The 13,380-nt window shown below is 36.7% G+C and overlaps 1 protein-coding gene across 1 annotated transcript; it reads left to right on the top strand.

Moving 5' to 3' along the window:
* Positions 1–277: 277 nt before the first annotated feature.
* On the top strand, positions 278–1,200 carry LOC131058349 (germin-like protein 1-1). Its single transcript, XM_057992218.2, has 2 exons — positions 278–441; positions 518–1,200. The coding sequence occupies exons 1-2, from the start codon at positions 315–317 to the stop codon at positions 1,048–1,050; spliced, it is 660 nt and encodes a 219-aa protein (XP_057848201.2). The 5' UTR covers positions 278–314; the 3' UTR covers positions 1,051–1,200.
* The last annotated feature ends 12,180 nt before the right edge of the window (positions 1,201–13,380 follow it).

Below are 13,380 nucleotides of genomic sequence, written 5' to 3' on the forward strand. Positions count from 1 at the left end.
GAAGAAAGCATTCACATTATGAACGCCTTATCTGCTCAAATTTGACAAATTTTCTCAAAACAAGTTTCAGTATTGTTGGAAGGCTTACATCATCACTCCAACATGCATCGCATTCGAATAACGAAAGACCAACAACTCTTGAACAATTGTTTTATATTACAAGGCGAGCTAGAATATGCCCACACAAGATGACTCATTCCTTGCGGAGTAGTTAAAGTTTTGGCTATATAAAGCATGTAACTGGATTGAACACACAATTCAAGAACAAATTCATACTGAACTGTTCTCTCTGCTTCTTCTGTGTTTCCGTTATAATGGCTAATCGCATGATTTACATCACGTTGGGATTTTTTCTGTTGATATGTTGTTACACCCACAATGTCATGGCATATGATCCCGATCCCTTGCAAGATTTTTGCGTTGCAGACATAGCAAGCAAAGGTGAGTATACAATTTTATATAGTGATCTGTTATGATTTCCTTATTGGGTGACTTTCTAACAAATTGATTTGAACAGTTGTGGTAAACGGGTTCCCTTGCAAAAACCCAATGGAAGTTTCGGCAGACGACTTCTTCTTCCAGGGACTGCGGCAGCCAGGGAACACCAACAATGCAGTAGGCTCCAACGTAACGGGAGCAAATGTTATGCAGATACCAGGCCTTAATACCATGGGAATATCGTTGGTCCGTATCGATTATGCACTGGGTGGAATAAATCCTCCTCACACACACCCAAGAGCCACTGAAATCCTTTTTCTAATGGAAGGCGAGCTTTTTGTGGGGTTTATTGACACCAACAACACTTTTTTCAGCAAAACATTGGCGAAGGGAGATGTGTTTGTGTTTCCAAAGGCGCTTGTTCATTTCCAGCAGAATGTGGGGCATGAAAATGCAGTGGCGATATCTGGATTGAGCAGCCAGTTTCCTGGAGTTCAGACAATCGCGAATTCTCTGTTTGGAGCGAATCCCCCTATTCCCGATTCCGTATTGGCCAAGGCCTTCCGCATCGGTGAAAAACTTGTGGAGTTCATTAAGGCCAAATTCATGTAAGATGAATTGGATAGTGAAAGTGAAGTTGCTATATAGTCTATTAAATAAAACAAAGAAGTGACCGCGTAGGAAGACCTCCTTTTAGTAAATGTTGTGTTCTCCTTTTATCAAGTCGTTTAACAAAGACTGCTTAATTACTTATTGGCGTCGTTGTCGTTCCATTTATAGCATCTCCTTTCAAGTAGGCTGACTTGAAATGGGTGCACTCATTTAGAATTATAATTATAAAAAAATTGTAATTTTGATTTAAATTCTAATTAGCAACTGCATTCTAAGTTCTAATACGCATGTTCATGAAAATTTGTTGAGATATACTATGAATGTTTCCCTAGGATAAATGTAGGTTGTAGTGTTAAATAAAATAAAATAAGGAAGAATCTTGCAATGTAAATTTTAGTAATGTTAATATTTATTTTATGGTTCAAATGTTTCTAGATGGTATAATTTTTACAATAGTTAATATATTTGAGTATTGAACTAAAAAGCAATTTAACTGTCAATTTGATTAACTTATATGATAGAGTATATTGAGAAGGAGATCTGATAAGTCTCATGTTGATGAAATAGTTCTGTTGGGCAATGATGTGGATGCTTTTGTTGTAGAATTATCATTAGTAAATTACTTCTATTAGATGCTAAAAGCCTAAATAACCTATTCAGCAAATTTCTCAATCAAGCCTCAACAATTTTTTGAGGAGAGGAGAATCAATTTTGTCAATATTTTCAAAACATCATTGTTAGGGCATTCCATGGTGGTTACTGTGGTGCCAACGGAAATTGCTTTGTGCTCTCCAATGAGAATCAAGGGAAAATAACTTGTCATGCCTAATATTTATATTATGTTTTTTATATTAAAATAGTTCAAAACATATACATCATATCAATCACGAAGATGTCATCAGATTGGTGTCCTACATTTTACATATATTTTACTGTCTAAAGTATAATTTTTACATGTATATCAAAGAGGGCCACAGCCCTATGTCAGATCACTTGGTTTTCCATCATGAACAATATATAAGAGTATTTGTACAGCAAAATTGCCTCTTGTGTCAATATACATATAGAAATAAAGAACCACATTGTTCAATAAGCTCCTAAAACATTCTCCCCAGTCCTAGGAGAAGGATCATCTGGGTCTTCAATCTTGAGTCTCTACATATGCTATGCCAATGCTTCGATCTCCTTTGGGTGTATCATATCCATGTGTTTCTTGAAGTATTGAACAACCTGGATATCTTCCTTGCAAATCTGAAGAACACTCTCCTGGACCAGAATCGTGAACTTGTCTTTAGAGATCTCCAGAATAGCAAAAACCTGAGACATAATGTAAAAGTGTGTGAGTTACTATTAAACCCAGTAAGCCTCCTCCTCTTGTTTTGAAAAATTTCTCCATTTATTTATTTCTAGATAAACCATGAGACTTCACAAGACAAAATAGACTAGAACTAGTTCAACCTAAGATCAAAAAACTCCACAAACCCAGCAAGGATTTTACTCCAAGAAGGACCAGGTCGATGGTTCCAGACAATGGGAGAGCCAAGGAAGATGGACCACACACCACAGGCAAAATCACATTCAAAAACCAAATGTTCAAAAGACTCCTGGACATTACACACTCCACACCTAATAGGTTTAGGACCCTCAGCAAATAAAAAAGAACCAATAGCTAACTTTTTCAGAAGAAGAAGCCATCTAAAATAAGATTTCTTAGGATCAATGGGGGAACGACAATAAAAATCAAAAACAAATTGCCACCTAAACTCAGGCTAGTCAAGACCCCAACACTGATTAACTCGAGTTAAGATTGAGTAGTCATCCTTCAACATCATGTAAATCTTCTTAGTAGAAATATCCAAAAAAGAAGAGTCATCCAGCCATTTTAGTTGTTTCAAAAAGGAGTCATTATCAAATATCTTGCCATAGAAAAAACAACCGGTATCTTTACCAATAAGAGAGTATGTTTTCTTTTGTGGGGGAGGAATCCCATATTTAGAGCTGATCTCAGTCCAAGACCCAAGCCGGTTGTCAAACAGTACATTGCTAATAAAAGAAATACCTTTTTCATTCCAAATCTTAATAGAGCAGCTTTGAGTCAGAGCAAGAGGTTTGTTATTTAAGTTCACCCCCCACTAGATAGATTTGTCCATAACAGGATATGAAGGAGAATTGCCTGTAGCATCCTTAGAAGGGAGTAAAGTCCTTTCCTATGACCATGCCTTCCATAATGAAGCAAATACATTAGAACCAAACACCTTCATGTTATAATCCCCCAATACAATATCACATAAAGAGATATTCTTCCACCTTTTGCCTTTTTTATAACCGAACTTTCAATATTATTTCTGATAAGCACCTTCCATGGTTCATTATCATACAAAGCTTTGACAATCCATTTGGAGGATAAGGCAATGCCATGGGTCCTAATATCTTTGATACCTAATCCACCCATAATCCTTGGTCTGCAACACCAGATCCAAATCACACAATGTCTCTTATTATGCCCCATCCCATCAGACCATAGAAAGTCCCTCATGATCTTCTCAAGCTTGTTGGTTTGATAGATAGCAAACACCCATGCAGAGGCATAGTAGAAATGATGAGAGGAAAGAAATTTTTGCACAATTTGCACTCTTCTAGCCAAGGAGAGAAGGTGGGTCTGCCATTTTAAATGCTTCCTCTCAATTTTGGAATATAACCAATGCCACATATCTTGAGTAGAAGGGTTAATAGCAAAGGGAATACCAAAATACCTTACAATAGAATTTGGACCAGCCCACTACAAACCTTTGTAGGAGACCCAACTTGGAGGAACATCAGACCAACCAAGGACTGTAGATTTGTGAGGAGATACCTTTGTTGTAGAGGCCAAGCAGAAAATCTGTAATCTATTCAAAGAATTATCAAAGTTTTCCTCATTCAAAACCAAAAATAAATCAATATCATCAACAAATTGGGCATTAGATCATCAACATTAGGTAAAGTAAGCCCTCTAATAGAAGGACCGAGTGTAGGAGCCCTCAAAATTGTATAAAAGAGCATCAACAGCAATGACAAACAAGGTCGGGGCAATGGGGTAACCTTGCCTGATGGACCTCTTTAGAGGGATAGGTTCAGAGAATTCACCATTAACCTCAACCACTACACAGGAGTCCTTAAAAATAATATCAACCCATCTAAAGAAATAGGAAGGAAACCCAAAAGCTTGCAACATTCCTCTAACAAAGGGCCACTCAATTTTGTCATGTGCTTTCTCAAAGTCCAAAAGAATCATTGCAACATTATAGTTATCATCTTTAGCCCAATGCATTGCCTCCCAACTAGTAACCAAGTTTTCTAGGATATATCTACCTTTAATGAGTCCAATCTGAGTGGCGAAGATGAAGTTTTTCAATAACCCAGCAATCCTCCTTGCTAATACTTTTGCAACAATTTTGTAGGAGATATTCAGTAGGGTAATAGGTGTCCAGTTTTTAACCAGAGTCTTATCCCCACCTTTAGGTAGCAGTTTAATGACACCTCTATTGATGTTTTCTCCAAGAGATGCTTGATTAAATACATTTGCATATAGGGCAAATAGTTCCAAGCTTATCCATTCTGAGTGCATCTTATAGAATTCCACAAGTAACCCATCTAACCATGGGGACTTACCATTGGCCAGTGAACTGATAGCACCCTTAATCTCCTCCAATGAGATCTTATGGCCCAGAGCCTTAGCCTCCTCACAGGAAATTTTCTTAGGGATTAGCAACAAGCATTTCTCAAGAGCCTCCTGATTCCTAGCACCATGTTCAGAAGAAAATAGGCCACTATAGAAACAGAAAAAAGCCTCCTTAATGGACATCGGATCATTAGTGAGAGAGTTGTTGACTTGAATATCTTCAATTAGTTCCCTTCTATTCTTGGATCTAATAAGATTGAAGAAGTATTTGGTTCTCTTGTCACTGCCTTTAAGCCAGTTCATTTTAGCTCTTACCTTCTGCCCTTGGATCTTGAAGTGTTGTAGTTTCCTTAGGAGACTTTTCACTGAAGATAACTCTCCCTCTAGGGTCAAGTCATGCCCCTTACTCTGAAGCTCCTTCTCAATGCCATTGAGCCTATTCTGAAGATAATATTCCTCCCTAGAGCTATCCATAGCATATTTCTTACCAATGATCTAGAACATTTTCCTCCAAGTAACAATGAGAGCCTCCCATTGTTCCATAGGTTTGAGATCAAGAATACAAAACTTGGTCAAATGGGAGACCATCTTAATAGCATCACCAGTGTCATCATCTTTAAGAAAAGAGACATTAAGTTTAAATCCATTCTCCCTTTTAGGCCGGATCACAGAGGAGGGATCAAGGTCTAGATTAACAATGACACCGATAGGAGAATGATTTGAGATACTAGCAGGAGAAACTCAAATAGGGGCCTAGCCCCCCCCCCCCCCCCCCCGCCCAAGTGAGGAGAAAGAAAAAAGTTAAGCATCTGCATAGCATCTATCCAATCTATAGTACATTCTCTGCTTACCACTTTGATTATTGCACCATGTGAACAAAATACCAAAAAGGAGCCCTTTTTCTTTTCTAGAGGCTCTACTAGATTAAATCTCCTCTTGAACTTAGCCCAAAAGAAATATTCATTACCCTTCCAGCAATGCTTATTGCTACCACTTTTTTCCTCGCAATTTTCTATCATATTAAAATCACCCACAAAACTCTAACGAGCATTCGGGAGACCGGTTGTCAACCAATCCCAAAAATTGGCTCTATCTCTGTCATCATTCGTAGTATATATATTGTAAATACCAAAGACAACCTTTCTCTTTAAAATTGACCCATAGATCCCTTTGGCAAGGGGAGACACCATTAGAAATTATCTTATCTGCCCACTTAGGACCAGCCAAAATGGCAGTACCACCTTTACCCCTATCATTATTGGAGTGGAACCCTATGGCCTGAGCCCACTAAAATTTCAGCATAGTATAGGCATGGAACCCTACCACTTTGATTTCTTAAAGGAAAATAATGTCTTTTTCCTTGATACTGGTACACACCATTTCCTAACCTCATATTTTCTATCAGACATCTCCAAGCCCCTAACATTCCAACTATGTATGTGCATCATCATAAATTTATTTGGTGGAAGGTTTTTTATTCTTGTACAACCTATTAAAACATTTTGGCACTTCATTGCCTTTTTTACTATTTTCATTGTCTATTAGATGTTTTCCTTTTCTTTCTAACCTTTTTACTAACAACATCTATAAACCGCTCAGAATTGCTGATAGCCATACCATTAGCACCAAAGGGGACAGTTTATTTATCAAAAGCTACATCCACCATGGAGTTCATGATACCAAGTAAGGAGTTACTCATATTCAATTCAGAGGGGACTTGGAAGGCATTCCATATTAAACCAAATTTCTCCTTAATACTTGCAAGCGCAAGTTGTTGAGCATTCAGTCTAGGATGGGGGGATAGAATATCAATCTTCACTTGATCACAATTAGGAAGATTAGCCTATACTAAGTGACACCTAACAAGGATGTTGGAGGGAGCATCCATGATAGAGGCTTGGACAACCTCATATTCATCCTCAAACAAAGGATTGGAGAGTAACAAATTTGTTGCCATTACTATCACCAGTCGGGAAATCAAGGCCCAAATTGACCTTCTCAATGCCACTGTCAAATGGGATATCCACTGGTAAATTATTACCTTCTTTATTTTTATTAATAGAGTTATGCATTTTACTAGTATCGCTTCTCAAATTGCCTTTAGAAGCAATGTTAAAATTAGCACTGTGATAATTTTTCAGAGAAGGGCAATCTTTCTTCGTATGCCCATTAATTTTGCAGAAAAAACAGGCCCCCAAATTGCCCAACATGGACAATTCCCAAGAAAATCTCTTATCTTCAAAATCAAGAGAGATAATGTCAGGAAAGACAACCTCGAGATCAAGCGCTACAAGAGCCCTAGCATTCAGGTGAGGGAGAGTGTTTCTCAATTCCTCCACTTGCAGAACCAAACCCAACGATTTCAGAATTTGAGAAATGAATGGCCAAAATTCAGGCTGAAGGTTCTTAATTTCAACCCAATCAGGGGAGGACCACGCAATAACCTACACGACATTACCTTTAGGGGACCAAGGAAATGCCCTAAACAAGGAGTGCCCAACATTCTAAAATAAATTACTTCAAAACCTTGTCTTGCATATTATGAGATTTCAAAAAAATCACAAATAAACCCTTCTAAATCATTCTGCAAAAATTAACATGAATACCTAACTTCTTGCCCCAGACATGTGCAATCCAATCATCCAAAAATTTCCGCGAAGGCAAAGACTCTTTATCCATGCATACAAAGAAAATTGCAATATTTCTCAAGTACAATTTCTCAGATCTAATGGCTTTAATCATATCTTCAGTAGGCAACAAGGAAAGAGTCTTCAACCCGAGAGGATGATAATTACCATTTCCTCCCCCTCCAGGGTTGTCGCCCGCGCTACCTCCACCAATTCTGAGTCTATCTCCATCGGTTGAGGACCCTCCCAGACCATTTTCTGTATCCATGTGTTCCTTCCTGCAAAATGTTCCATTGAAGTTAGAAGAAGGAGGAAAAACCATGGCCAATTGCTCCAAAACCACTGCTTTGTATGAGAGATTTTTATGGTCTCCCATCTAGGAATTAAGAGCCTCATTCTCCAAACCCCCACTATTATTAATGATATGCTCCTTATCATTCTTGCAAATGGGATCGCCATCATTTACACTACCCATTCACCTTCGCATGAGTGGCCTTAGGGAAGGGGAACGACCGTCTACCTAAGCCTAGGAGCAATCTATTAAAAAACATGCAGAGGCAAAAAAATACCATAGAAACAAGTAAACAAAGAGAAAGAACCACAAATAAGGAAACCGTCAAACAAATCAATCAAACACTAAGGAGGCGAAATGAGAAAGACATCAATCACACACAAATATGACGCAGGACAGCAAGGGAAGCACACGAGCACCAACAAGACAAGTCTGAAAACCAAGGAGGGTGAATAGACAGCCTTCCTACATTCGTACTAGTTGCAGAGCACCCCGCTATTAAAATGAAACCAAGTTAGCATATCTAATAATTATATTATGTTGTAGAATCCAATGTGTGAAATAAGTGGGAAGTGTCTAATGTTGAGGATAAGATGCCCCCATTTTTTTATTTTTTTTTTTATACTTATAGTCTTGAAGATACTAAGAATGGATTCATACTTAAGGCCTTCACATTTGGAGGCTAGTGGTATTGGAGGATGGAGGATTTTCATCATTTCAAACTAGTTTCTCACTTTGAGATGGTGCTTTGCATGAGAAACATTTTTGGCTTTATTTTCTTGCTTTCCTATAAGGTTTCCTTTTTGGTGCTAATAAATTTCAAGAATGCATATATTGGTATGTTTGACTTTTTAAAATAGGTAAGGGGTTTTGTGTTGAACTCAATATGAATTGTTTCCTAGAGATTTCATGAAACTATGATCAAGAATTATACCCTTGTTAGGTTCAAGAGACATCTTGATGGAGCTCAATATGTGTGAAGCTCAATATGGATTATTGTCCAATGATTCAATGTTTGTGATTCAAGAGTTTGAAGAAAGGATAACTCAAGAATTCAACTCATGGCTACACCTTTACAAGGATTGTGAGGCAGCTTGATTGCGTTCCACCTAATTCAAGACTTGTTTCTTCAAGGAAAGATCTTACAAAAAAAGGTGTATTCATTTTATGTAATTAGCAAGTTCTATTGTGTAAGTCTTAAGGGGGGTCCCTTGGGAAGGTAAAATTTGAGTTTCCAAGAGTACATTTGTAAAAACAATGTAATAATGGGGGAATGTTAGCATAGATTTTACTATCACAGTATTTGGTGATGAAGATATGAAGTTGTATATATGGTTATAGTATGAATTTTGTTGGTTCATCTAAAGGTAATCATATGAAGGTGAGTGAAAATGGAGAAATGAGAATCAACAAAGGTGAATTAATTTCTACATTAACCAAGAAATTAAGGTTACAAATTAATAATACATCAAAACTACAATTCCTACCCATGGTCTTACTTTGGAAAGTAACCTTGGAATTATAAAGATTGTTGTAGAAGAAAGAAATCAAAATCATAATTAACATAATTCTAAGGATATCCCTCATTAGCCCTATAAGAACTCTATAGATGATATGAAGGAGATGATGAAGATATTCCATTGTATTAAAATATTAGATGTGTATATAGAAGGAAATAAGACTAACAAAATATTTTTAAAAAAAGAGGAGTTATAGTGCAATTGATTGTATTGGTTCATGGAGCTTTACCCACCATGTAATATCAAATGAATCCTTCAAATAGAGGAATTATAGTGCATAGAGCTAGGGGTAGTGATTTGCTAAGGATATGACCTTCATCTTGTGAGAAGGTCCTAGGTCATACCATGGTTTGGGAGATCCTTAGGTGTGGTGGCCTTACCCCATGCCTTTAATTTGTTAGTGATATGACCTAGTGTCATCTTATAAATTTTCTAATACTTGAAAGAACAATATTGTGTATGTGTTCTCGTCATCTCCCATCTTCAACATTTCATACTTTCCTTTCAAACTCTATAGCTTAGCAACTTTGACATGTTTATCTCCTTCATAGAAGGTCTCTAACTTCTACCAGATCTCATGTGCAGTCTGCAAACCCATCACATTAATCATCTCTGAATTCATTAGGGCACTCAACAATTCTTCCTTAGCTCTTATGTTATGTTCAGCATCCTTGATCTCAGTTGCAGTAAGCGGACCATTCTAAGGAACAATATAGGCATTATTTGTAATCTTCAAATAATCTTCTCCAAGATACTTCAAATGACACTCTATTTGTTCCTTCCATACATTGTAATGGCTTCCATCAAATCTCAAACTCTCTTTCTTGAAAACATAGGTCACCATCTTGGATCTCCTCAAGCAGTCAAGCTTCTTCTAGAGGATCTAGCTCTGATACCAATTGTTGGCAATAAAATTGAAGAAAAAATGAGAGGGGGGTGAATCAGTTTTCACAAGATTAAATAAATTAAGCACAATCTCATATTTGATCAATTGTAGCAAGAATAAAGATAAACGCAATAACAGTAACACACATAACACCAAGATTTTTGATGTGGAAAACCCAGTTAAGGAAAAAACCATAGTGGGAACCTACCCACAATAAGATGATACTTTGTAGTACTATGTGTAAATATTACAATAGGGAATGCACATGCATTCAGGCACACTTCCTATAGCTCACTACTCAAAATATAACGAACCAGAAGGCTACAAACCTCAAGGAAGGTTCACTACCTTACAATAACATTCAGACTACAATCCGGTTTAGATGAACTAAAAGAGTAGCATCTACAAATTCCTGATGACAGTTCTAGTTAAGCACAATTGTCTGCCTTGCAACACACTCTGTTGTACACTTCATACCAAAAGATAAATTCGCTTGTTCGCACATACACCACTCTCTAATAATTAAGACACAACACCCATCTCTTATAATGCAGATACAACATCCATCTCTAATAATACAGATACAACACCCATACACCACTGATATCCCAATTACATGAATATAACACCTATTTTTATACAAATCATCAACCTTCACTACAAGGTCGGCTCAACCCTTAACACCTAATTATAAAATTACATCGCACGATATAATAATTCAACCACCGGACCAATACAATGTCATGGCAACATAGAATGGACCCAAATCAACTCCTTGACTATACAACACCACTAGAAATCTCGCCAAGATTAACCGCAACATGCTACACCACCGAAAATGTCGCATAACATAAAAAATATCACCGGCCCCATAAGATCTTCAATAATGCACACAATGATCAATGCAGACCACCAAACAAATAGGACACGATTAGGAAACATAAAAAAACACATTAGAATCATTCGCAATAGCTGCACCAACACCATTTAATCAAATCTTCATTGATCAACATGCTGATACACAAGAACATTTCAATAGCAGAAACTCGGACTAGAAAGATAACTTGCGAAGGACCAAATCACAAACCATTTGAACCAAAGATACAAATGAACATCCCAAACACTTTGCTAAATTTCTAACCCAAGATATAATCATTATGTAGCACAACGGATCAAACACCAAAACACTACAACACTGAATACTAAAAATCCAATCTTTATATCGGATTCCCCAACTTGATCAAATCACCACATATCATCATGAAACCAACACTGAAATAAGAATCTCTAGTTGATTCAGCATATCAAACAAATAAACCAACTAGATCAACTCACTGCAATCACCGAAACACCAAAACAATTCTCTGTAACACAGGAACACCAAAATATGTTGACATCAATGACAACAACATATCCTACCAGCATCAATATTAAAAAATCTCCCCCTTTTGGCATTGATGGCAACAAGTGAATGTAAAAAACAATTAATGCAAAGGAATAAACCAAGACCAACAATATCCCCCTAAAATCATGCACACAAAGCTTCCAAGATAAGATAGTTTTTCACATGATTCTCTCCCCTTTGATAGTAATGCCAAAGACATATACAAATCATGCTTCTCTCCCACAAACACTGAACCACACACTGACTACTCCAGTGGAGCAGCAACACCAACTCTTCAATCCAAATAAGAAGATAAGATCCTCTGTAGATACATACCCTAACTTGATCCTTTGTAGATACATACCCTAATTTGAGTTCTTCCTCACTAATTTTCTCCCTCAAGAAGTGATACCTAATTGATATATGCATTGTTTTAGAATGCGATACTAGATTCTTGAAAATATTAATAGCACTTGAATTGTCATAGTATATAACAGTAGGCTCATCATGCACAACTCTAATATCCTTCAACATCTGCTTCATCCAAACTACCTGAGTACAGTTGACAGTAGAAACAATGTATTAAGCTTCAGTAGTAGATAAATATATATCATCAAACTTTCCTATAGCCTCATCTCTTTTGATATAAAATTTGCTTCCAAAAAATCTAAAATACCTAACTGTAGGAACATGAGCTAACCATAGCTCATAATGAGTCTTACGGGAATCACCTTTTATATGCACCTGATTGAATGTGTAAACAACGGTGCTAACAGCTTCTCTCCAAAAGGTCTTTGCAACATCTCCTTCAATCAACATAGTTCTAGCAGCATCCAAAATAGTTTTGTTCTTCCTTTCAACAACTCCATTCTGTTGAAGGGTTCTAGGAGAAGATAATTGTCTTCTAATTCCATTCCTTTCACAAAATTAATCAAACTCATCGGATGTGAATTCTCCTCCCCTGTCAGATCTTGGACATTTCAGCTTCAATCATGTCTCTATCTTCACCTTAACTTTGAATATATCTTGAATTTCTCCAGTGCTTCTAATTTCTCCATTAGAAAGGTAACCCACATCAATCTAGAATAGTCATCAATAAATAACATGAAATATATGTCACCCTGCACACTTCTCACTCTTGTAGAACCACACAAGTCAGTTTGCACAAGATCTAATAATCCATTAGATGTATACTGCTTACTCTTAAATGAAATTTTTGTTTGCTTTCCCAACTGACATTCTTTACATACTAGATTAGAAGGTTTCACAATCTTAGGTAAATCTCTAATAATTTGAGTAGAACTTATCTTAATCATGTAGTCAAAATTAACATGACACACTCTTCTATGCCACAACTAGCTTTCATCTATCTAATAAATCAAACAACTTTTCTCACCAGCATTCAAGTGAAAGATATTACCTTTAGTTTTAGTCCCAGATGCAATCTATATACCAGATACATTCAGAATCTTGCATTTATAGTTCTTGAATTGTAAATCATATCCCTTATCAACCATCTATCCAACACTTAAAAGATTATGCTTCAAACCCTCAACATATAAGACATCATCAGTATTATGCTTACCATCAAAAGAGATAGAACCTCTACCATGAATCACACAAGCTTTATCATCACCAAATCTTACTATACCACTATCATACTTCTACATATTCACAAATTTACTTTTATCACTTGTCATATGATGTGAACAACTGTTATCAATTACCCATTCATCTTTCTCTTCAATATTAGTAGCCAAATCTTTCTCCTCAACAATGCAGCTTGTAGAATTCACTAGTACTGGATCATCTTCCTTGATAGATATAAATACAAATTCATCTTCTCAATTCACTGATTCTTCATCAGTCACACCTTCATTGGGAGCATAATAACATTTCTTCTGATATTTGTACTTCTGGTTAGGCTTATACGACTTATCATACTTGTCGTGCCTCTCAT

Source organism: Cryptomeria japonica, chromosome 3, assembly GCF_030272615.1.
Source record: "Cryptomeria japonica chromosome 3, Sugi_1.0, whole genome shotgun sequence".
NCBI lineage: Eukaryota > Viridiplantae > Streptophyta > Pinopsida > Cupressales > Cupressaceae > Cryptomeria > Cryptomeria japonica.

Coding starts and splice junctions, on each gene's coding strand:
- LOC131058349 (XM_057992218.2), top strand. CDS start 315: ATGGCTAATCGCATGATTTACATCACGTTGGGATTTTTTCTGTTGATA. Junction 442..517: donor TGCAGACATAGCAAGCAAAG/GTGAGTATACAA, acceptor TGATTTGAACAG/TTGTGGTAAACGGGTTCCCT.